We start from the raw sequence: 27,100 nt of genomic DNA, 5'->3' as shown, positions 1-27,100 counted from the left end.
CCAAACTGGAAACAGGGGGATTTAAGGTTTATTTGGCGATATTTGGTGATTATATGGATTTGATAATAGAATTGTTTATTTCTGATGGTGGTGTTCTCAATTATGTAGCCTACTTGAAATGCCAATTATTTGGATTAAACCTGTACTGCTTAGGGAAACACACAGTTGTGTATATAAACATAAAGCACATTCTAAATATTTAGTGCCAAGTGTCTGAGAAAATATCTGAGTAGCTGATGCTCATTTTAACTGATTTACTAATTAACTGGATTCTGTTTGTGCTGGACAATGAGTTTAATTGAACTCTCTGTGAAGATCTGTGCAACTGACCCGAAACACTGAAGATCAAACTTGAGGTGAAAGATGATAAAATGTTCAGTGGAGTATAGATAAAGTTATCTGATAATTCTAAGTGTAATCATCGATATGATTTACATCTCTTATACCACACTGTGCCATATGATCCATTGTTAACCCCTCATGCAGTGCCCATTCTAAACCTACCGGTTTGGAATGGTCTGTTTGCCTGACCTTTGTTAAAACTGGTTGCAGCTTTCTTTCTGAAAATGTAAAAATGACCTGCAGTAATTCAGCTGCTGCAAAAAGAAATGCTCACCTGTTTATTCAAATATTTGTGAAGCTCTACTTAGTACAAAGAGTCAGTTGTACTGATTTTACATTTTGGGATTCTTTTGTCATTGATGTCCCAGCCGCTGCTACAGAGCGCTGCTCACCTGCAAAGCTTTTTAATATTGAACACATTGCATGTTTAAATCCCACCAATATCAACACTGCTCTCCCTTTGGACCTCAACAATACACATGTCAAGTGTAAAGCTGATAAGATGAACGGTTCCCAAGATATGTGAGCCACGTACAGGTAGACAGAAAGAGATTTATGGAAGTTGTAGATAGATATAGAGAAATATTTATAGCCACGACTACAGGACTTTTTTGTTTTTGTTAATGAGGTATTGAGTGCTGTACATGTCTAAAGCTGAGACTCGGACCTGTCCTGTCTCTGACTGGTAGCTTTCAGGTCAGTTAAACACATACTGTCTCTGTTCCTCTTCTAACAGAGTGCTGCATATGTTCTATGCAACACAATGCCACACATGGACACATGACACAGGAAGAGGACGTAAGAAAAACATCTGTCAGGAAATTCCATGTGAGAATATAATCCACTGACCTACTGGCCTGTTCAGGTTTGGTAGCAGAACAATGTAGAGCTGCACAGTGCATGTGTCATCTGACCCTGGCTAGAGGAGTATTGTTGCATTTTTGAGGAAGGACAGCCGGAGGAGGGAGACAGTGACCATAGAGAGAGGAATAGCTCTTTGACGATTTTTCTTTTAATCACTCACACACACACACACACACACACACAGACACAGACACAGACACAGACACACACACACACACACACAGACACAGACACACACACACACACACACACACACACACGATATCACTGCTGCACACTCACTTGTGTCCTTACTGCTGCATCAATGTAGAAGTGATTAGCAAACCAAGGCCAAAATCTGCAAAATGGCTTTTGTCAAAGAGAACTCAATAAACTAACCATGTGTCTCGCAGAACAAATCCATGGTGATTGAACTGCTACTTCCCAACCTCTTCCCCATTCTGTGTCTTGTTATTACCCCAACTGCAAGCAGGGTAGTGATGTTTTTTGAGTGTAAAGCCACTGGCTTTTAACTCTTATGATGAATGCACAGTAATATGACTCCAAAAACACTCCTTCTACCTAGAGAAACTTTACACCTCCTTCCGCTCTAAACCCTTCACCAGCTTCCATACTAATATGATTTAGTTTTAAAATGAATCATTTACATCTGACATCCATGCCACCCTGAGTTCCAAACTCCTAAAATGGTGAACGTTTCTGGAAATATTGAATCAAATATTGTTTTTAGTGTAAGCAGCGCTGCATTTAGTGTAGTAGGGCTGCATTTCTGTCTGGACTCACATTTTCTGAGTCTCTCCTACCAGCCCCTTCGGTAAAAACTACAGATAATGTCCAAGTGAGCCCATATGAAAATACAGGTAATACACTGATAAGAACTGAGCACACTTCTAAAGCCCCATTCATGCTTCTGCAACGAAGCTACGCGTAAACCAGAAACCGAAAGACCCGCAACACCACAGTGTTTTGACAGTGTAATTACAGCGTAACTCACACACACCTACGCACAGCTATGAATGCTGGGCCCTGAAATGGGCATAACAGTCAACAGATGCAAATTAATAAAAATAATAAAAATATCAAAATAGGAGCCATGTAGAAGACCCAGTCGAAGATGCCAAGGAGGAATGACAGTGAGATTCGAGATTATTGGTGATAAGAGCCGACACCAGTGTTAATGTGATGACAAAAACAGCAGAATTTAGATGTGTGCCCTCCATCAGCCGGTCCCCTGAACACGGAGAATCTTGTGTTGTGAACGCGCCTGAATGTGAAAGGCAAACTCAGGAGAATGTCTGGACCCCAGTGTGTGGATTTTTGTTCATGTCTGTAAACGGCTTAACAGTTCGACCAAGACGGTCCAAGAACATACATTTTCACCCTTGTCATTTCTAATGTGTTGTATTTTATACAAATAAGAAATCAACTGCAGAGGGGACAATCTTTACCTGCCCACACTGGCATGCACATAGCCAGTGTACGTGAAAGGTGTTTCCATTTATATGTCAATTTTTTACGTTTTACCATGGACATGAATGGACGCCTGAATCATTAAGTTCTGTAGTCATAGGGAGAATGGGCTCTGTTTAGAGATGATCCCTCAAGTTTGACATAACAGGCTTCTATCACTCTTTCAAACCATCAGTGTTTGTTGTACATTCTTGTTCTGACATAAATTGGCTATCAGCTATATGTTGCCTGCTGTCATGATTCAATATCCCCAGTGCAGTCTGAGAAAGCCAGAGCATTTCCTTTGAAATCTCCTGAACTGAACTTGCTGTCAATTGATGATTAATGTGAAGGCTGCCAATGCCTGTGTTTTAACTATGTCCATCTGATCTTGGTAGTTATGAATGAGGCCTCAAATCTAGCATGGCTCGTAGGACCTCATGCTAGTTGGCCTTTACCGTGAGTTTTACCAGATGAATCAATTATGTCAGCCTCAAGCTGCCCTTTGTCTGCGGCAGACAGCCTTTTCGTGCTCAATGCACACGACTAATCCAGTCAGGTTCCACAGAGACCAGTTTCCAATGATGAGTCAGACCAGAGATGTGGCTGTCAGCGTCACTCCAGTCTGAATGCCGCTAAAGATCTATGTTGTTTGTACTGTAGACGCAAGATGATGGCCCCCGGGGGGGTCTTATTCACTCCCTGCTGTCGAGGGAGGGGTTTAACAAATCAAATCGACACCACAAAGTGAGCTCACATGCAGCAACCCATCCAGCAGTATTCTTCGAACTGACAAGCTCCCTCCTGCTTGTGCATTTTCTGTCTGGCTGTGAACAGACTGAAAACATCTCCCCTAAGGATAACTCACCTTCTCTAAGACTAGACGGAGAACCTTGGGGGAGGTACTGTCGGACATGCAAAAATGACGGTGATCTCTGCGGTTTGTGTAGATTGCTGCCGAATGTCACTAAGACGAGGGATAAGAGATATTTGCTTTCAGTCATCACTATTATCATGACAACCGTAGTAAGGGCCTTGCGTGTGATTGATGTTCCAGCGCTTCCTTCCGCTTCAACTCTCATCAGGTCAAAAAGGATCAGCCATTTCTCCCCAGTGTGTGTGTTCTTGTGAGGAAGATGCCGCAAAGTTTGGCAGTACGTTATACATGCAGAGCGTATTCAGCAGTCATGTTATCTGCTGAGTTATAGTGCAGCTTTTCATTTGGCCTATTTTGTGGGTGATTGGCTCCACCCTCCCTTCTCTCTCCCTGCTTATGGCTATATCTGACAGAAGTTTACAAAACTGTCTTGATGTGAGCGTTAGCTGATAGCCATCGGTGCATCCTTGATAAGACCAGGCTTTGCTTTCTCTGCAGGTTTAAAATGTTTTGAGCAAAGAAAGAAAAGAGCAGCTCACTGCAAACTAAGACAGCTATAGACCCTGCTTTCCTGATGAGATGTGGTGTCACTCTGAATTGCTCCTCTTCGATAGTACTTTTGTTGCAGGTGACAAGTTGCCGACCGCTGCCTACCCCTGACAGGTCCATTAACAGATGTCGAGGCACTTTCACTACTTAATATAGGCTGCTGGCTTGTGTGTTTGTGTTCAAGCTGACATTACCTTACTTTGTAGCCAGTTGATTGAATTTGGTACTTGAACAACTCCTAAATAAAACAGCTGCTACTTGCAATCCCCAGCAGCTTTATCTCAGACTTGGATGCTTTTCCAGCAAACACCATGGATATTGTTCTTTGGGAAGCTGGTGAGGGGTCATGCCCATGTCGGTGAACTGGCAACACGCTGGTTGGCTGGGGCACTTGTGAGGAGTTGTGTGAGCCACCTATATTGGTGGTTCCCAGGTTATGATCTCCTAAGGCGTCTCAAAACAAAAGGATGAGAAAGAAAAAAGACTAAAGATATGTCCGTAAATCTCTTCTTGTTCACTATGTAGTATGATGTTGTCCATCATTTCATTCACATGTCCATATTCTGCATGAGTTTGTAAATGTATCCACTATATACAACACTTGCAATTCAACAATGGAACAAAAAAGCAATAGCCTTATGTTTATTATATTTGGGAATATGTATTCTAGAGATTACTACCACATAGATTTGTTAACTTTTAATGTTCCGTTTCCGTAAGTTAATATTCTTAACATTTTCAAAACTAAGGTACACACCTTGTGCAGTATATAACATTTTATAAAAAAACAGGCAATGCATTTATTAATGAAGCACCTTTCATACACAGAGATAGATTCGAGGTGCTGTACAGGGACATTAAAAACAACACAGACACAATTTATTAAAAAAAAATCGAAATAATTTAAATATGAAGGCACAGGTAAAACCTAATTTCAAGCAAAAGGAAAATAAAAACGGATAGTATAAAGGAAATAATCTTTTTTTGAAATAAGTGCAAAGGGAAAAATAATTCAAATAAAAAAGGACCGTGTAAAGTAATAATCTCAGGGGTCTGACTGTGTTAGAGTAACATATCTGTTAGGTATTTGGGAATAGCTCGATTAACAGATTTAAATAAGAGCAGTTCAACTTTCAAATCAGTCTTGTGGCTTACTTGCAGCCAGTGTAGACCTTTAAGAACACAGGTCTGTTTTGATTTGGTTAAACTCTTGTGAATTCATTTTGGATGGGTTATAAGTGTCTAATTGACATTCTGGATAAAAGTCCAGTACAGTAGTCAATTGTACTGCAAATAACAACATGAATCTGTTTTCCAAGTCTTGTTTTGTCACGAAGTTCCTGACTTTGTTTTTGAGATGATAAAATGCAGATTTTGTGATTTTTCTAATATGACACTGTAATGTGAACATTGCATTACAGTCACATGTTCCAGAGAGGATACAATTTGATAATTAGCTATCTCAGCTATCTCAATATACTGCGAGCCACTGCCGCTTCCATTGTTTTCAGTGTGAACATGGCAGCAGATGTGGCGCCCTGGGCTGCTGCCAGCAGTAAGGAAAGGGAAGGGCGGCTGTGGAGTTCATTTTCAATCTGCTGTCACGGCGCACAATGTAACCATAGCAACCATAGTGAAGGAGCTGATTTCACAAATACTGAGTTATCTGAATGGAAGGCATCGTCACCAACAGAGGACAAACCTTTAACAGTATCAGTTTCCAAGTCCAGTTATCTGCTCTGAGACAATAAACAATGTATTTCTGCCAAGTTTTAGTCCGGAGCAAAGCGATGAAACAAGCATCCAACTAATAGCCCCGTAGAGGTGACTGCATCATTGCAAAACTCACCTTTCCCATTCCAACCTTTCATTAATCAGTGGACTGTAGTGCATAGAACAGTGAGCACTACATAAATAGGTGGAAATGCACACAAAAAAGTCGCAAAGTATGTGAGGGCATGCAGTTAAAGTTTTTTCTGCAGAATTTCCTCAAAATAATCTCTACTCATTAAAAGTCGATCGGTTTGTTTGTTGGAATAGTTTGTGCAGCTGTATGAAATGTAAATAAGGCACGCCCCTGCCCAGTCATTGGTACAGTGGTCCATTAGCTGGGAAGGATTCAGCCGCTGCGGATGAGAGGCCAGGAAAGAATACGATTCCCTGATGCCTCTCCCTCTCTAGACCTGCCCTCAACGTAGCCAGTGGTTTCCATAGAGACCAGACAGCCAATCCCATTTCCCCAGCTCAGTACAGTGGTAGGCTACAGTGAGCTGTTGCATGTTGTGCCTTTACAGCGAGATAATCCTTGCTTGGCCAACACACACAAACACACACACCCATACACACACACACACACATACACGTGAGGGCACACATACAGCCATGACGCATTGGTAAATAGTATGCTTGTAAACATTATTGTTGAATATATTTACAGGCATTGAACGTAATAACAATGCAATGGGATTGTATACATATTTATTTTATTTTGCATTAAGCCTTTCCGCTTCCATTAAAGCTTCACGTAATAGCCATATATTTAAATCTGTATTTAGATTTCAGAAAATAATGAAAATGGAAAATATACACACATGTACAAAATTTGTCTTTTACTCCCTGTTGCTGAACAACAAAGTCGAGCCCCCAGGCGCTAATAGATATCGCCCGTACGGATAGGCTTGAGTATAGACTTAATGGATATGTACTGGTCTCTGTACATGAATATAGATTAAGTAGGTTAAATGCAGTAGAGAGTGTTTGCTTTGCCTTCTGCTAATGAGTTGTGTAGCGCCAGTTACATCATGAGACTGCTGTACGTGAGCCATCATTCCTACTGTGACCGAGCTTGAATGAGCAGCACGCTAAGTCAGTGTGTGTGTGTGTGTGTGTGTGTGTGCGTGTGTGTGTGTGTGTGTGTGTGTGTGTGTGTGTGTGTGTGTGTGTGTGTGTGTGTGTGTGTGTGTGTGTTTGATGGGTGACTGAGGGAGCTATAACTGTATGCCAGTCAGTGTTACTCAGCTTTCTGCTCTCTTGCTCCCCCAGACCGGACTCAGAGGATCCCAGCTCCGCCATGACCCACAGACGCCACCATCACTCGTGAGTACTCGTATAAATGTTGCATGCTGGTGGATTAGGGGGGGAATGAGGTGTAGTCAAAGAAATCTGATAAACAGAATTCACCTGAACATTTTCCTGGGTTCACTTGACATATAATTTGGGTTATTTTTCTTCAAGTATAGATGTATGTTACTTTTAAGTTGTTATTTCCTGTCTGTTCATGGAGGAAAGTGGTTGTAACAAACCTTAATGATAGCAAATATATCTAGCAAAAAAGTGGAGTTTGTGTACAGCTCTTTGCATGTGCATGTGTTCCTGTGTGTGTCTGCCAGTCTTCAACCCAATCAGTCACCATGCAAAACAATCACTCCCTCTGTCTTTTCTGCTGCACTGACAGAAGTGAAGGTTGGACTGTATTTGCGTAGCTCTGATGATGTCACACCAGCGGAGCTATTTATAGAAAGGGGTCTCAAGAAGGCTGGCTTTTTTTTTCTCACCCCTTCCTCGAGTGTTATTATTATTCAAAGCCTTTCACCAGCACGTCCTCTTCTCTCAGCCTGCTTGATCTCCCTCTTTGGTGAATTTGGAGCCTTCAGTAGTGGCGCCTCACGGTAGCAGTGACGATCGTTGCACACACAAACACTTTGTGCTTGTTTTCCTCTAAACTCACATTAACTTAATTACATTTATGGAGGCTACAATCACAGGATCAAGGCAGAAAGAAACAAGCCCAATCGATGTTGTTATATGATTTGAAGAGAATTGAAATATAGAGAATCTCCTGCAGTACAAGTGATAATGGATTAATGACCACTTCTTCACTGTCTTTGATTATATTTATAAATGTGATTAATCCAAATGGGAAATCTGTAACAAATAAATCTGGACATATCCGAGCAATAATGGCTAATTGATACTTCCTATCCGAGATAATTCATAATGTGGTGTCATGCATCAGGCTTATGTCATATTTTGCACATCATTCAATGTGACTGCTCGGTAAAATGGGAAAAGACCTCTAGTTAGTCTGAATACTCATCTTTGTCCAGAGCTCATCTGCTCGTCCCAGGATGTTCGTTAGGCTTTTTATTTCATCTGACATCGAGGGGGTCACATAAAACTCATATTTTCTGCTTCACTAAGGCAGGATTGCATAAGAAAGAAGGCGCCTCCATCTGTTCCACTGAAGGCTCGCCCCTAAGCAGGGTTTTTAGCATATTGCCAAGCAGCCCCTCCCCTCGCTCGTTCAGGGCACAGCCGCAAAGCAGCGGCGCCGCATCATGTGATCTGCCCAACATCAAGGTCGCTGGTGGGTCTGTCGCTCTGAAGCTGCTCTTTTGTAACTATTGTTGACATCATCATCTCATGAAGTCACATGAATACAGGTTTTTTAGCGACCCAGCCCCCTTTAAACCTCACTTCTGAGCCAGCAGTGGTTCCAGCCTCCGGTCTGAGACACTTGCTCCTCCAGACTTCAAACAGAAGTGTAGGAGCATTAAGGGAGCTCTGTGTGGCTGCAATCAGCTTCTCGTCCATTTTTCACTCGCTCTGCAGAGAAATCAAGAGCTAATCCAATCTGTAGTGAGACAAGGAAGTGGGGAAATCATGAGGCTGTCTCATCTTTCTCTACTCAGATAAGCACATGGTCACCTGTTGTGTTTCGGTTTGCTCATTGCATCAGGTGATCTCAGTGTCTGATGTCTATTGGGTTCTTAGAGAGCAACGGATTCTTAGGAGGTGAATTGTGGGACTGTATGTTTTACTATTTGTCGTTTTTGACACTCACTCTGCACCGACGTTGGAAAATGTATTTATAACCATCCTGGCGTTAAGCAAAAGTGACCAAGCTTTATGTGTGCTCAGACCAAAATGTCTTAATATCCATGTGCAGTTCCAGTTAAAGTTAAAGTGTTTTCTGAAGGAAAAACAGGACAACAAAGAAAGGGGAGAAAAGACAGAAAAAACAAACTAATTTCAATAGATTTTAATGTTTGGTGAAAAAGTTGCTGGTGAGTGTGAAATCTGATATTGTAACATGTCTAGTGGTTAAAGTATCAGATACTAATACTATTCTCACTCTGAAAAGGACTGTAAGAAAGTACAAAAATACTACTTCAAGTTTATTCTTTCATAACATTCTTCCTCTTTCAAACTAGAAGCTGATTCTGTCAATGACAAATTTATCTTTATTTAATGTACACTATATTCCTTAGTGTGTACTTAACAGATATTGTTTGCTGTCTTTATAAATTATTTTCTGAACTTTTTAACCGTTTTGTTGCCCTTGTGTTCCAGGCACAGAGGAGCATCATTATTCATTTCAGCTTTCTGGCCACATAACCAATAAATCCGATATTCCCTTGCTGACTATTCTGACAACAGAAAAATAACGGACTCTTTAGCTGACGGATTGTTGTTGTCTGCCGCAGCAGGTAAAAGAAGCTGTGGTGATTATTTTCAAATTACACATAGTTGATCTATTGTTAATATACACAACTTGGTTACTGCAGCTTTTACACTATTTATTTTTGTATATATTTTTTGTGTTTCTGTGTGCATAGTGTTATCGTTTATGGTAGGTTTGGGCCGACAGTCGTCATGATGTTGACCTAAGCACTGTGACATTGCATCAGTGTTGATGATTTTATCGTTTGAGTTGAACAAAGCTGTAGCCCCCCCCCTCCTCGTGTCTACATCGATGGTTCCCTGTTTCACTTGCCTCCTTCTTTAGAACCAATAAGAGCCAAGCAGTCATAATATGACAACACGTGTCCCAACTAAGCGATGAGGTAATTAATGTGTAAGGACTCTTCAGAGAAGTGCTTAACAATTAGTCTCAGATAACTGTTAATTATGCACAAGCCATGCTGTCTGACACTGAATGTTTGATGAGGTTGATATAGGCCCCTCTCTTAAATCTTAATCTATGTTAACTGTGTGTGCATATACAGCCGTTCAATGAGGCCATCACTCTTCACTCTTCATGACAGCAACATCAAGTACAGCAGCCGGAGCTGTGCTGCTGTGTTCTGATTGATTGAACTTTGTAGAGATCTTCTTTGTCAGCTTGTTTCCATAGGCTACAGGACCTTTAGGTGTCAACATTGTTCCCCACCTGCTGTTATCACAACGGTAAATCTATTCATAGATGTCTGCCCGCTGGTCGAAAATAAATTGGTCCCTAAAATATTTAAGGAGCCTTCCTTGTTAAAGTTTGATGCCTTCACAACTTGAAAGATGACTGTGGCGGTGTTGAACAGCCTTTGTGTTTTACTTTAAATCAGGGATGGCGAAGCTTTAATCTATCAAGGGCCATTAAAGCTTTTATAACATCCTTCGAGGGCCGGACTAAATTATTGTTATTTATTAACACATATATCACACCAGGGCTCAAGACTTACTTTTTTACATTGGTTGCATTAACTGTTTCTTTCGGTGCACAAGCACATCATTTAGGCGCACCCAACATGTATCACTTCACTGTTTAGTATGGCAATAATACACCTATTAGACCATTTCCTGACGGTTCCCATATACATTGGTCATTTCTTGACTAAGAATGGGTATCGCTTAATTTCAGATTCACAAGGTTTTATCCGATTTAATATCAAATCAGTTATGGATATGTCATTGAACTGTATACATTTTGCTTGAATATGTGTAACTGTGCGAGGAAATCTTTAACTTAACTAGCATTACTAAAAATATAAAGGTAGAGATGTCATGATAACACAGTTTCTTGGGAGGTATATTGTGCCTGAAATTATTGTTATGAATAATATTGTCATCATTTTAATAATAAAGTAATAGCATAATCATGTAGGTACACCCTTTCAGAGATCAACAAACTTAATTCTAAAGAATATTAAGTCTGACATTTAAATTAGTATTTAGATAATTAGCATATCCTAAATAAATAAAACACTAATAACATAAACCACACACAACTAAACAATAAATAAAATGGTGCTCTGCTGACAAAAATTGCTTTTGATATATTGTAAACATTTGGCTCAGGATCTTGAAGATCACCATCACCATAAGCCTTGACTACCAATGTAGAACACAAAGTGGATAATAAATGATAAGCATTGTTGTACAGTTAAATGTGTTTTTACAATGATACATCTGCTTACATGTGAAGGAGATGAACTAATATTTGAGCATAAACATCTGTGACAATTATGCAACCAACAACAAAATGCTTCCTGTTTACTCTGTGCCCAGTTTACGTGAGTGTTCACTAATGTTCATTTTCAGGCACGTTAGTATGCACAGGGATAATAACTAATCCTGAGCTATAACACTCATGTGGACTGAGATTGTTTTAGTTTGACAAAGGTCTGTGTGTATCCAGCGTGCAGCAGTGTTGCTGTTTCGCCGAAGTGATGTAAGAGCTCTGCAGCACGTGGCTGTTTTTAACAGGCAGTAGTAATTACAGCTGGATATTCTCAGATGGTACATAAGACTCGAGACACTCCAGCTAATTAGGAGTAACCTCATATAAGTGTTGTCATCGTGCGTGAAGGAGCCATAAATAGATCAGCCTTTTTATTCGCTCTCCTGCCACCACTGTTTGTGTTGAATTGATCTAATTGTAAAGTCTGTTTCATGGCGGCACTGCAGAGCACAGCCGAGGGTGTTGGAGATCAAAGAGGCCTCGCTTTGCCATAAATCTGCATGGAGGCACATTCAGGCAAACACACGCCGTACCTGTACACACATCTGCAGTGATCCAGTCTCTGTCGCACAATGGATAATGTGATGGGCTCTGCTGTTCATGGCAATTTGCTGTCATACACCGACCAGGCTGTCTGATCGAATGACAGTTGACTTCAAGAAGTAGCATTATTCAAACACCAGTTCCTGAAGCTACATATCCTATATATATATATATAAATGCATATATATATATATATATATATATATGCATATTTATGCAACATATATGTATATGTGCTTATTTATACACAGCGCTGTGACAATACCATTCCCGATTAGTTAATTAACCAAATTGAATCAATAATTCTTGAAATTGATTTAAATTTAAGTCATTAGTCAGAAACAGTAAAATGTTCCCTTGTCAAATATAAGATTTCACCTCCTTTCTCTGCATTACATCATTCAACATCTTTGAGTTTGTGGATTGGTGATGGCAGATACATTTGTCTATGAAATGCCAACGGTTGGTGTGTTTAGAATCTGATCCGAGTCGTGGTGCCATAAAAGATGGATCACACCCTCACACCAACCCCATGTGCTTCAGCAAGCAGCAGAGGGCGTTCATGCCTGTGTGTTCATGCAGAAATACGACAGCAGCAGTTAGATTAATACTACCAATCAGTATGTGTGTATTACATCCCAACAACTGACACAATCATCACACTCAATGAAGAACAACACTGATGAGACTGCAGCATGAGACTCAGTTGGACACAAACACATATGTAACTGCATGGACTCCAACCTTTTTTAACTGTTTATTTAGAATGTTTAAAATCCATATATTAGGCTGTAGTATGATATTATCATAGACAAGAGATTTTTCAAATCTATATTAAGAAATTTACATTTGTTAATCCAGTACCGGTTTCTTACTGGGCATCCGTGGAATGATGAAGCCGTAATACTGGGGGTCAACAGGGGCTTGTAGGGAATTGTTTCCTCCTGGGTTTCTTAAGCTGAGTTCTAAAGTTGTTGAATAGCTGCGTAGTTCACAATCCACTGTTTGCTGTGGTATTGAGTCTTGTAGTCATTGTGAGTTCACACTTCATGAATGGCTGGTGACGGGGGGTCACACGCTCCTTTCACCAGGAGAAATCCCCTGACCCAACCAGAAACTACCTTTAATCACAAAAACACATGCGAGAGGAGATACGGTGAATCGGACTGATCCTCCTGCTCTTCTGTGTCATTTGGTGAGCAGGATGACACATCAGGCTGGAGGAGATGAAACACTTCAGTGGACATGATAGTTGTAGAGAAAAGAGAGGGACAGATAGCTTTGTCTGAACCACACTCGAGCTTAAAGGAAAACTAACTGAGCCTGACCCGAAAGGTTTCCTGTCTGAACCCAACCCGAACCAGATGCACTTAATGTAAGCTGCAGTTTGTGCTAATCTGCCACTCACACAGTTGCAAAACTCATCTGTAACTGACTAACTGGGCTGAGTTATAATCGTGCATTGTGAACAAGCAGCTTTCGGTTGATATTTGGCAGAAGTTTTTGACTCTCGCAGCTCATTCGGATCCATCTGATCATTATTTCTGGCCGTAATGTTGCTTTCAGGTGCTGGCGGAGGAATGGAGATGTTTGAGGCGTCCAAGTTGGCTGATCTCTGAGGCTGCAGCTGGGCTGTGATCTCAAAAAATCCACTGATGTTAACATGGTTGCTGTGCTGGTCTGGGAGCTGGTTTGCATCCTAGTTCAATCTAACCTCAGACCTGGGTCATAAATATTTTTTCCTTCAGTGGTGAGACAGGGGGTGGATGTAAACATTGCATATCCTGATTTCTAAAACAATAGATGGACGTTTGAGAATAGTAAAAATAACAGAGGAAACGTAAGATGATGTGGAGCCAGTGTTTACAGAGCATGATATATGGCTCTTCCTGCTGAGCAAGCAGGATGTCCTGGAGATTAAAACTGATTTAGTTCCTTATCAATCTTGAAAAACTTGCAGAAATAAATTGAATTTGTCAGCATAAAAAACGTGAATCACATATTTTTGCACAGGATCTTGGGTTGTATCGTATCCTCACATCCACTAGTATGAGGAGGGATACAGAAAAAGTGGTGTCTCGCTCCCTCGCAATAGCTGTAGGGCAGTTTTCTGTTGGCCCGATGTAAAAACTTTAAAAAAATTTAAAATCTGTGTGGAGAGTGGGAGCTGATGGAGTTGACCTGCCCAGACTCAGATAAGGAACATTCTGCTGAATACATTTTCCTTAGAGGAACATTTAACCCTGAAACCCAATCACGTGCTGCATTTAACAAACACAAAAGCAGCATCTCTTACACCTCCCAGTGGGACCTTCACAGTTATTTTGGTTGGAGTATTCAAGCAGAAAGTACAGTTCTCATTCAGGGTTGTATAGATCATTGAGAATAATCGAGTCTTTGTCGTTGTAAGAAATTACCCCTGAGTTTTTGATGTAACCTATCAGAATAAATGTGGTGTAAATTGTGCTATGGTGAGCTGTAGATGATCATATGAAAACTATAAATAGATCGGTATGATTTGTGTGTGAGATCCAGGTATAACTCACCTCGTGGGGACCTAAACCTGTTGACACAGTCACATTATTGGGATTTGTCAACCTTATGTCAACAAAAAGCAAGTCTCTAAAGCATAAAGTACTAAAATAAAGGTTAAAGGTAAAGTGTGCGTGTGTGTCTGTGTGTGTTGTCTCATTTCCACTGGTAAAACGAGAAACCCACTTACACCCACGAACATTAGCCATTTGTCTGCAATGGGAATAGACTTAGCAGTAGTACATTTTTTTTATTATCAGCTCTAGCTCCAATTGGCTTGGATGGAAATATGACACCCAGTTGAACGTGCTAATTTCTCTTTCTTTATTATGACACTTTCACTGCAGCTTTACTGGCAGGAAGTCATGATACACACAGAACCTCAAGGCATCTAATGGCCAGCAACATTTGTATACTGTTGTTTTTTACATCTAGGGAAGAATGTGCAACAATGGAGTTTCATATAAGATTGAAAGGCAAACTCCTTCAATGGTAATGGTAAAGGAGTCATTAACGGGTTTACACGCTTTAAAAATTATTGTTTACCTGTTAATTTAGATGTTACAGAGAAGTATGTCTGTTAACTGAATAAATTATAATGTTTTCATAGTGAGTGAACCATAAGTGCACTGCATGGCCAAATAGATAATATACTTGTACTGCAGCAACTTAAACACAAACTGCCAGTTAACGTGATTTCTCCTCAACTCTCAATCTCATCTGACCTATTTACCTCATTGTTTTTGTTGTGTGTGTTTTCAAAATGTAGTTGACGTTTAAAGTGTGTCAGTGGGAGTTTGCTGCGGTTAAGTTTGTTCCCTGGGCTCTTAGAGGGATTCATTTTATTTGACTGTCACTGCAGGAAATGGCTGCGCTTAGTTAGGCCATCGCAGCAAAAAACATCATCATCATGATGTGTGTGTGATTGCACCCAGACACATGACTGATATAACAGCAGTGTGATAGAGATAGATAGCAACCCTGCTGTTCTTTTAACTAGCTTGTGTCTTCTGATTTGCACCATTTCAAAGGAATCTGTGTTAGGAAAATATGCCTCTTCACAGCAGGGGTCCCACTGTGATAAACCAGGCCTAATTAATGCTTTGCTAGCCTCATTCAGTCCTGCATTCTCATGCACAATGTGATATTCTATATTTGTTTTGAAGCCTGCCAGCTAAAAGGCTGCGCTGGGTACCGTCAACACATGAGAGGTTGAACAGTGTGGCTCCACTGACATTTTGCCTCACCTTTCATCACGTCAGTGGGATCGCCTGACTCACTTGGCCCTGATAAGCACTTCAAAGACAGGAGGAGCCCATGCAGACCTGCCTGAGGCAACCAAACACACAGAGATGTGCCGGGGGTCATCCTCAACCTAAACTGCATTTTATAATCTGATGTGCAGTCTGTCAATTATACCAGCAATTATACAAGCTATATACATATTTATATGTACATGTATGTTTGTGTGTATATAAAATGTATAACTAAGTAGATTTACTCAAATATTACTCTGAAATGCACATATAACTGCTGCAATACACAATTACTGAACTACATTTCACCTACAAATATTGTTTTCTCTATAATCTCACACCTATAGTTACTCATTACACGCTTAATTGTGCTTGAACATGCAAAGCTATTGTAAACTAATGGAAGACACTTGAAAGCTACAACAGTAAACAATAAAATGGCCCTCAAGAGCACATACCTCACTGTAAAGCCCTTGGGAAATTGTGAAAAAGGACGTATCTCACAATGTTAAAGAAGACAAAAAAAGGGGCTGTTGTAAAGGGTTAGGGTTAGTGTAGCTACTTATGTCGATTTGCTAAAACAGAGGAAAAAACCTCTTGGATCAACATTATTTGTCTGCATAGCATAGTAACACAGCGAGGTTGACAGGGCGTCTCTTTGCAAAGTGGGGCTCTCAGCTGTCTTTCAGCCGAAGCCATGGGAAACGTCTAGCGCGGAGGCTCAGATGCTGTTTCCACAAATTCATTCTAAAGTGATTTTATTGTCTTCTGAAAACAGAAAATCTGCACCGCAGTCGTAGTTTTTGTTATATTTATTTCAGTCAACTTCCAGTTCAACTTGAATGCCTTAGTAATAATTAATTCAATAAAATATCAGATACAATGCCCCGCTGTCAGGAGCCACTTGAGTGTGGAGATTACAATATTTCAATTTTTCCATCACTAAAGTAAGCGAGCTGAGAACTCAGTGTGTTGAATGAAACAATCTGCATTTATGGATGCAGTATGTTTTTTGTGCAAGATGCTCTAAAAATGTTAATATCCTTATCATTGCAATGATTTGAGCTTTACTCCATTGGCCAATTGAGATGTTTTTTTCATTATGTTTTTGCCACAAACTCTTCAGATGAGGCTGTTTCAAACATTAAAAAATGTATCTGTGTTAAATGCATTATCAGTTGCAAAAAAAATGACAAACACAGTCAGTGACTGGTATTTAGCATCAAGCTCACACCTCATGTGAAGCATATGGACAAGTGTGACCACACCTCTGCCTCTGTGTTTATGCCAGACTGTATGTTTACACACCACTGTTGGTCTTTAGGGCAGTAACCCACTAGAGGGAGCACAGCTCTAAGGCTTTACTAATGTGCTCCTCAGAGCACATTAATCCTCACATGACTGGAGGCTGACGTGGTCCAGGGAGATAAGCAGTGTCTCAGAGGAAGCTGCGAACACTGAGGATGACCTCAGACAGTCACACCAAGACTGTAACACTGTTTGACTGTGGTCCTGGTGCTGGTTAAAAGACGCAGGGTCTCGAGGGATGCAGTAATCTTTCCTAAATAACACCACTACTTCAACTGAAAGCAAAATTCAGTTGACAAAGGTTTTCAATAAGGGTATTTTTTATTTGAATATACTTTCAGTTCAGGTTGAATCAAATGACTAAGCAACAAATGCAGAGAATAGGTAATAACTGATATGAAATGTATATGTTTCATTAAAAATGAAACTGGCTTTGTGGTAACAGATTCTATTTTATTTATATTTTTAAACTGCACTGAATTGTCAGACAAAGGAATATAATCACAGGCACCAGTGGGCAATGAATGGATGTATCAGCAGAGGTAGGGCTGGAGGTCAGGTTGAGTTCTGTTAGAGTCTAAATAAACCATACAAAAAATGTATAAGGCTGGAGTCACTACAAGTGTACTGCAACATAAAAAATACATTGTGAACATTTGACCTATATATTAAGTATCAACATATTTGCAAATTGTAAAATACATAAATTAACAACATGACTTCACTGTGTCTATAGTTAATATATAGTTATATATAAATATGAACAGGATAAATATATGGATATTTGTTAAATTAATATCTAGGTTTTGAACAGTTGGTCTAACAAAATAAGACATTTGAGAAGTTACTGTGGAAGTTGGGACCTTGGCATTGTTTGCTTGATGTTGTCATTGAATAAATCATAAGATTCATCTGTTAAGAATGAGCAGCTGTGGCTCAGGAGAGAGAGAGTGGGTCGTCCACTAACCAGAAGGTCGGCAGTTCGATCATTGAATCCCCCAATCCACGTGCGGAAGTGTCCTTGGGCAAGAGGCTGACCCCCAAATAATGATGACAGAGAAAGTGCTGCACATAGATCTGTATGAATGTGCGTGTGTGGATGGACTAGACCAGTGCAATATAAATACAGACCATTTACAGACCGTTTAATCAGTAATGAAAGTTATCAGAAGCTGCTGAAGTGTGTCTTCTACAGTGCATGGAATGTATGGTTACATCTACCTTTATTATGTGGCAGGTTCCTTATCGTGCCTGTCATGACAAATCTTCCTCAGCCCAGTGTCAGTCAGGTCAAATTGAGCTGTTAGGAGTTTCACCCCAAGGTTTTTAGTCAGCTTTTGTCTTCAGTCAGGAGAAGAGCCCAGTCCAGCGGGCAGAGCCTGAGCTGGAGGCGAAGCTGAGGCAGATAGCCATCAATCTATGTCTAATGGCCGGCACGTGAAGACATGAAGTACACGACCTCCTCCTCCTCCTCTTCCCACTCATCACTCCTGCTCAGACCTCAGCTGGCGCCTTGTGGCCTCACAATAGCTGCAATTACATGGACGGCGGTCCCCCAGGTGGCAGCGGGCTCGTGGGAGCTGTTAGGGCCAGGCAGCGATGCCGCGGGCTCTTTATTGGTTTCCTGAGCTTCGATAGTAGAGGTGATGATAAGACCAACGCTGGCTGTTCATCATTCGCTGCCCTCTCTGCAGGGACGGGGCCTGATTCTTATTGGAGAATTAACACAGTGACCAGGCCCAGCAGGTGAGCAGCGGACGCACCCCCGTATCTGACAGCGAGCAGTATATGATGCAGCAGAGAACGGACTTTAATGAACTTTGATGAGAGCAGGTCAGGGTTGAGGTGGTGTCCTTAAATATAGGCACCAATATGTCATCCTCCTGTGAGGGTTATAGCCCCAGATTCAGAGTACACAAGGCAGCTGACTCTCATCTTGATCATATCATTCAAATTTCTGACTCCCCCTGAAGTCAGCAACAAACTGTGTTTATCAGATGCCAGCCTGGGACCAAAATCTGTAGAGAAAATGTAGGGCACATGGTTAAGTGTAAAATTTCCATGAGGATAAACAAGATAATGGGATCTGTTCTGCCAATTGAAACAGCAGAACAGTGCGGCCGCTGGCAGAGCTTTGTTGCCTCAGTTGGTTTTCTCTAGGAAACACAAACCACTGTACTATGTTTTCCAATAACCAGGTCCTGCTACAGTGGGAAGGAAACGTGTTCTATCAATCAGACTAGAACTCGTTAGAGCATGATGTGTTAGAGGAGCAGCTATATTCTTCTTTGAATGTCCCTGGATCAGATTTGGAATCGCTAAGCGTTAGAAGCAGCTAAATTTTTATGACTAAAGTAAATGTTTCTCACTTTCAGACTTTTTCTTGAAGTGAGCTTGTCGGTTATTGGCATCTTCAAACATTTTCTTTCGAGGGAATTCCCCCAAACTGCTCATCAGAAGCATCTGAACAAGCATTTCATTGGCCCAGCAGAGATTTGAATAAAACTTCCAACCCCTTTTTTGTTTTGTGTTGGTTTTCGGTGGAGCTATGGCATTTTTTTAAATCAAAGCGAGTAGAAAAACAGCCCCTTACCATCATTTGATGGATACTATCCTGTCTAAAACTGCGATAGCACAGAAGTATAGGGCTGCCAATTTATGACATCACTGATCATTTGCCATATCGTAACCTTTATTGTCCCTGAAGTATACTAGATATTAATATAGGAGAATAAAAATAACACAAAAGGTACAGGAAGGGGGTTGTTGGAGCCTGGAGTTTGAGGTGTGAATGTGTGTGTTGTACTTATGTATGTACAGTGACTATGGATTTTCATTGTTGGGTATTTTATTATTTCTGTTGTTCTTTGTCCGGTGAAAGCTTGATAGCCAAAACTGGTAAACAAATCAATTAAGTCAATTTTATTCATAGAGCCTAATTTCACAAAAATTGTCCTCTTTAGGTATCAGTGACTTTATCACACATGCAGATCTCTATCCAATTCAGAAAGTAGAGATGAAACGTTTTAAAAAGAGGTGGAGGTACAGATGAGGATGAGGATGTTTCAAATAGGACTTTCATTCAGAAGACTTGAGTATGAGTCACATATTTGATATGCAATTCATGTTTAGTTTTTTGTTTAGCCATTTTCCCCAAATACCTTATCTAAAAGCCATAGATAAATCCCAGTTGGGTGTGTGGGGTTTGCACATTCTCCCCGTGTTTTTGCAACTCACCTTAAAGTTTTGCCAACAGGTCTTGCTCTCTGTATATTTTCTTAATCTCTAGAACAGAGATGATGAATCGTGATAAACAAACTTTTAGACCAAGACGAGATTTGAATACTGGATTTCACCCTCAACTAAACAGAGCTGTGAAACCCTGCACAGCTCACTGTGCTAAAGCTCCCCTATAGTGTACATAAAGAGTCCTTGGGTTCATTTAATAGCAAATTTATAAGGCTGGTTGTTAGACTCCTACTTGTTGAAGGTGCTAGTTGTACCATTGGGTGTGTGGATTCCCAGGCATTAGCCAGTTAAAGCCAAACAATTAAAGCTCATTTGAAATGCAGGGTTTGTGCTTGCCCAGTTGCCAAACAGATTCTGCAGCGGTAGTGCTTCCTCCGGTTCACCAAGTTGAGCCCAGAGCTGAGTATAGGAAGATCTGCACCTGATTCACCCAACAAAATAACTCTTCAGATCCTTGATGAGTTTTAGAGTGGCAGGCTTGATGTATCAGTGCGAGATTTGAATTCGAATTCTGGGGTTTTATCATCATCTTCCTTCACAGAATCCTTGAGGGCTCATACACTAAGAATGAAGCTGTAGTAATTAATGATTGATTCTGGCACGGGGATCTCCTTTGTCCCCCCCAGGGTAAAAAGGTGATCAAGCATGGATGACATCTCACTCTGCTGGCACACAGACCTCGGGCTGGAAAAAGCTACATGATAGATGGTCGACCATTTGGTTGCACCGTCTGCTCGGTAATGTTGTGCCGGGCCACCCTGAGTGGGATACCCCCTCCAGACTGTCAGCAAGACAAAGGAAAGTGTTTACAGTGGTCCTTAATAAGGCGAGAGGAACATGTGTGGCCCAGTATATAAACCTGTCCTCTAGTGGCACTGAATGAAAGAGAAGAAAATGGCTTTTATTGTGGCGACCTTAACTGCTGCTAAAATTTGAGTTGTCACAGTGGACCACACATTTAAATCTTTATACAACAACAAACTGTATTAATAAACTGCACACGTTTTAAAAAGAACAATCCCCTGATTTTAGACATCAAGCTCTGCTTGTTTTAGTGAGTACTCAGTCTGTGAAAAAAAAGTTTGGGCTTGGAGACCACATCCAGATAGCGAAGCTCTTACTCTATTGGATTGTATTATGGGATATTTTTTTAGTAGATTTAACCTATGAACCCAGATGTATGTGTTGTCACCAGTACAGCAGCGGCAGAGTGGCAATGAAAAGCAAATGTGGACTGAGTCTGAAACTGGTTATGACGCAGGCTTTAAGAATAAAATTGAGGTGAAGAATATCAACCCAGAAGGCCTCATCAAACTCCTGTAATTACAAGAAATGCATCATTCAGCACAAATCAGAGACATAATTATGGATAAGTGGCAATGTGTCCCTAGTTGGTCCTTTGTCAGCCAGCTGCTTTGAATAAGATCAAGACATGAGGGTTTCATACACTGAGAAGAGACTTGAGGATCGTAATTTTATTTTTTTCAAAGTTGCAGTTAATTGCTGGAGCGGCTGATAAAAGTACCGGGCAGAAAAGACGTCTAGCTATCTAAAACAGAACAACGTCCAAGCCAATTCATAAGGAGCAAGTGGGTGGGTTGATCACGCTTCTAACACCTGACAGATGCAAACATGACAGAGGCAAAAATAGAACAAATATTTCAGGATGAAAATTGGTCGTAGTGGAGAATACACCAAGAAGATGTCAAATTTACAATTTAGTAAGGAAATGGTCTAGGCAGACACTGAAAGCTAAAATAAAAAGCATTATTTCAGACCCTGGGACCACGGACAGCTCCACAGCCCGAGGGAGAAGGAGAATAGCCCGGCCACAGCGCCACAGAGTCAGACACCCGGGGAGCCATGCACAGATCCAACAAGAGGGTTAATTTGGAGAGAGAGAGAGAGAGAGAAAAGAGCGACTGGGACAGCTGATGAATGCGCTGCTCTGAAAAAACATTTAACTCATTAGGAAAAGTATCAATCATTATGTGATTATCAATGTTGATAATGCCGCGTCATTTCCAACAAATGAACATTTAAACTATAGTCAACAGAGTCTGAGAGAGAGTTTATATGTGAACGCAAACTATATTTACCAGACTTAATTTGTGAAAATGTCCATATGGATTTACCAGTAAGGTTCTGTTGCAGTAAAAACAGCTTTGTCTTCTTCCGGCCACAACCCACATCCATCTTTCCTTCAGAATAAGAGGCAGGATATTGCTGCCTGTGCTGCTTTGAGTTGATGTTTTTGTATCTCTTGTAAATCTTTTTTGACTTTATTGAAATTGAGCATTCATTGTTATATTTCCCTCTACTTATACAGTATATATTTATTTACGAAAACATTTAGTTGTTATAGTATTCTGCTGACTTTAATTACGGCAAAATTATCTTTCTTTTGATTCATTAATCTATTTCTTCAGCAATATAACACATGGAATGAGATGGGACTGTGTGTTTTGGTCCACAGCATCATCCCACAGAGCTCTGTTCAGTATTGTGAGCTTTCCACCGCGGTTTTCATGACTCACAGCCTTTTACAAAATGCTGTCTGTTCTCACTTCAAAGCCGTGTGCCAGGCTGAATAATTGCTGTATCGCTCCTCGTAGCTCCCCGCCCGGCGTCGGTCCGTGGTGCAGCGAGCTGACGGGGAAAGAACTGAAAGCTGTGGCAGCGCTGGTACCGCGTCCAGCTTCCTTTTAACTATCTCTGCCAGGATGCTAATGACAGCTGAATCCTCACGGCAGAGAGCGATGACACCCGTCCAGGAGTGATATCTGTACTAAACAGAGTGTGACCATGGCACTCTGATGTGACAGGGATTGTGTGCTGGTTAAGCACTGGTACAGATTGATCCACACATTTTCAGCTGAGCGAGAAGTTCTTTGTGATTTTAACCACTTTGCTTTTGCAGTTTTTCCTCCACATTTTTTGCAGAAATGAAAGAGAGGTTGAACCATATACTATCTCTTTTTTTCATGTAAAACCTGTAAAAATTCAACACAATATGAAAGAACTCTGATTTGTTGCACATGTTTGTACTTGAGGAACATATGTTATTATAAAGTATTAATGATTTTGACTCCAAAGTCATCATTAATTCATTCCTGCATCTGTAGTCGTCTTTTTCACTGCATGCGGCGATATTTTTAAAGTTTGAATCGTGTTTTTTTACTCCTTGTAATATGAACAGGATTTTGTATAGATTGTTGTTTGCACCAAATCCTCATCCTGACCCTCAGCGCTCTTCTCAAACCAATCAGCAAGACTCACATCAAAGGTCCATCAGTGTCTTCTGTTGCTGTTTAGGGTTGTCCTGGCAACCAGCCCAGGCTTTGTGTGTGTGTGTGTGTGTGTGTGATGCTGTCCCTCATGGGTGCCGGCTTCGCCCCTTTGCACACCATGTGCTGCTGCTGATTAGCTCGTCCCTGAGCAGCCTGGGCTGGCAGAGGCTGTGCAGCATCTGATAAAGCCTAATTGATACGGCCGCAGAGGGAGGCCTTTGTGTGCTTTGTTGGCCTGGTGAGGAGCAGCAGCAGGGACATACCTTGTCAGTGTGGCTCCTCAGACAATGGGGGCAGCTGTAACTCAACTGTGAGGAACTGCAATGATGGAGACAGGAACCTGCTCTGCTATTGACTGGCTGGGGGAAAAGTGAGCGCAGAGCCTGAAGAGAAGGAGTAGGGCAAGGAGGAGGGTTTTTGGGACAGGGGGTTGTGTTGGGACAAAGGTTTTTTGCCCGACAAATCAAGGAGAAGCCACAGTGGCCAACATCTCTATCAAGGCACAACTGCTTCTAAACCTGGACACACAAGGAGTGCAGGACAGCACAGGACTACTCAGCATAAACAAAGAGAGTGATGCCCGTCCAGCCCCCCTCCATGTGGCCTGGATGCACAGAGTCAGATGATGAGATGGGACTGTACCATGTGGGGTGTCAGTGTTGTTGCACTTGAGCTGTGCAGGATGCTCTTGTCTTTCCAAGTGTAGGCTATTCTTTGCAAAGAAACCATTTTTCTATGGACCTCACAAAGCATGAGATTTCAACCCTGAACCTTTGTAACGGACTGACAGAATGTTGAAGTTCAAAGCTTTTTGTTTGGATTACTGGCAGTTCCTCTGTATACAGCCTCTCCATGGTTTCTCTAAAGGGTAAGTTGCTTTATATGTATTTTGTATGTTCACTCTGAAGCTGTATTTTCTAGCCTAAAAAGAGAAAAGAGCAAATCCATGTCCCTTTTAAAATTGGAATAAATCCTAAGCATCATGTCAGAGAAAGTGCTTTGTGGTAATCCTCTGGGGATTCAACCAGCACACGCTATGGTCGCCCAGGATCATCACACTTCTGTCCTGTTGCCTTGTAAACTGTCACAATTGAGCCAGACTGAAGTGATGGACAGCCCCTCTCTTGTTTTGTACGCCTATGTAGAGGGGGACTGACATTGGGACATGGGGCCAACGTGTCAGGGAGGTCAACTTGTCTGAATGGAAGTGCTATTGTTGTGGTTTGCCCCTGACAAGCTCAAGCACAGTGTTCACTCTATTGTGTGTGTGGTCCCACTCAAAGTTATTGGCTCGGCAGCATGAGGCGACACATGCCCCCTTCTCCAGTGTTCCCATGTGTGTCCTCACATCACCCACAGTCTTGGTTCAAGTCCTGACATCAGATTATAAGATTGTTTGCACGGATGCTAATGCTATGTGTTCATTTGTTAGGAAATGTGACTTCACAAGTTTTACACATCAGAGTCTTTCAGATGACTGGAGAAGTGCTCGCCACACTGTGCAAACAATTGCTGTGTGAAAGCCTACGTAGGAAACTAGGGGCCTCAGGTTGAAAGACACAATTATATTGCATTTTGGGAATCATAGTAAATATCAAGATATCTTGGTGTCTCCTGCTCTTGTTATAAAGTTTTGCAATACTTAATTGATTGTGTATCCTGTTAAGATAGTACTGGGTGCATAATCGAATTTTATCCATTTTTTTATTTTAGTTTTTGCTAAATCTGTATGGTCGAAAAGGTTACAAAAAGAAAAAGTTGATACCTGGTGTCTTCACATAATTATTTTAAACTGATTGTGGACACTTTGCTGCAGTTTATGTGACTGTTGTGACTCCAGGTGGTTGTGTTGTTATTTTACTGTGAATAAGACATCACAAGATGTACAGACTGAAATAATCTGTAATTTTGCTCTCTTTTGCTCTGAGATATTTAATCTTCTTTTAAAAGGTGGCACCGTGGGAATTGGCTAAGGAGTGTGTAGATATTTCTTTGTTTGTTCTGTCCCCACCATGTTTTTAACACTAGCTGCCTTGGACAGGAGCTGGAGGATGATGGAGAGATGAATACATTTGAGTACAAAAATGTTAACAAATGTTTGTTTTCCAGCCGACATCCAAACACTCACTCCTGGCTCAAACTAACAGTCAAGTGCAGTCTCATATGATGGGCGAGGAAAGCCAGTCGCCCCAAATCACATTTGATTGGATTTAATGTCATATATAAACATATTTAACATGTGTATAACACTCAATAGAATTCTTTAGGTATAGACTAACGGAACAAAGGTCTAGGAAGTGGTCATTTTATTTGTGGTTTATTTGTTGCTTCGCTGCAGGCAAAATACAAAAATGATGAGAAGAATCACTGTGAAATGGTACACCATATAAAACTTGAAATGTGACCATTGAGACATTGTTCCTCGAGAGCTATGAACCAATATGGCTGCAAAATGATCCAATACATCAACTCTAAGAGTTTCCTTATGAAACATTCAAATGAGTTGTACAGTGTAGGACTATTCAACCAAAATGAGTGACCAGATCAGCTTGACAGATAATTTTAGAAGTGGTTCCTGGCTTGCGTCGCATCTCATTTTCTCTGTGTAATGAGAGAGGCACCCGTGGGGTCAGGTTGAAGTGAGCAAACTCTTGGCGTGGTTGAGAGAATCCTAATCAAGAAGGGGAGTATGTGATGTGGAGAGGAGCATCTACGAGCATGAATTGTCGCACACCTCCAGGCCATATTTATTCATGAGTTCACCCATCCCCCCCACCATCTACTGCACACAGCCTTGTCTCTGGGGGGTGGACACAAAAACGTCCCCCCACGACACAGCTTAATGCGCGTGTGTTTCCATTTAAATACCAGTCAGTGATTGGATGGTGGAGACCCATTTCATTAAGCTTGAGGATGAGGATGAGTCCTTGTATTGTTTTTGAGTGTGGTGAAGCTGTGAGTGTTTTCCATTGCAGTGGGGCTCTGACGTGTTTTGGAGGCCAGACGGTCGCTGCAGCTCTGTGCTTGGGTCATGATGAGGTTAGACACAAAGGACAGACCTGCTCGTAATAGTGATTGGTCTCTTAGAGAAACTCAGCATCAGTCAAAAGTCTTTATGCACTTTTTTATACAGAGGATCAGTTCACCAAATTTACAAAAATGCACACACTTACCTATATGGTTTGTTATATGAAGGATGTAAAACCATATCTAATATTCATATATGAAGACATAGAGTAATATGAAAAAAATGTATACTCAATGAAGAGCATCTACATTTGTAGAGTTCTAATAGAGGATCAGAAAGTATTTGGTGCAAAACAACTAGTGCAAAGAGGAGCTCTCTGACAGCCTGGTCTGGTTGCTTTGCACATGTCTGACAAATGGGAGGTTTGAAACAGTGCAAAGCGATTTGCTGATACTTAGGTGGAAAATATGTCTTAGACTCAGCCGAGAATAGACGTCTCTGAACCACATCTGCTTGTGCCACAGCCAGTGAAGCATTTAAAGGCATTTAAAACACATGTTTTGATAACTCTGAGCAAATACAACCAAACCTGCAGTATCTTCATGTCTAGAGTAAAGAGAGGTTTACAAGGTGGGT

The 27,100-nt window shown here is 41.1% G+C and overlaps 1 protein-coding gene across 3 annotated transcripts in view; it reads left to right on the top strand.

Moving 5' to 3' along the window:
• The window catches only part of iqsec1b (IQ motif and Sec7 domain ArfGEF 1b), a 199,400-nt gene that overhangs the window by 108,202 nt on the left and 64,098 nt on the right, over positions 1–27,100 (top strand). For all 3 annotated transcript variants that reach the window (XM_053430917.1, XM_053430909.1, XM_053430941.1), the window contains one exon: positions 7,124–7,177. In XM_053430917.1, coding sequence (XP_053286892.1) covers positions 7,124–7,177 — 54 coding nt within the window. The remainder of the gene's footprint in view (positions 1–7,123; positions 7,178–27,100) is intronic.

Source organism: Pleuronectes platessa, chromosome 2, assembly GCF_947347685.1.
Source record: "Pleuronectes platessa chromosome 2, fPlePla1.1, whole genome shotgun sequence".
NCBI lineage: Eukaryota > Metazoa > Chordata > Actinopteri > Pleuronectiformes > Pleuronectidae > Pleuronectes > Pleuronectes platessa.
Note: the sequence above shows the minus strand (reverse complement) of the source record. Positions and strands in the feature narration are given on the sequence as shown.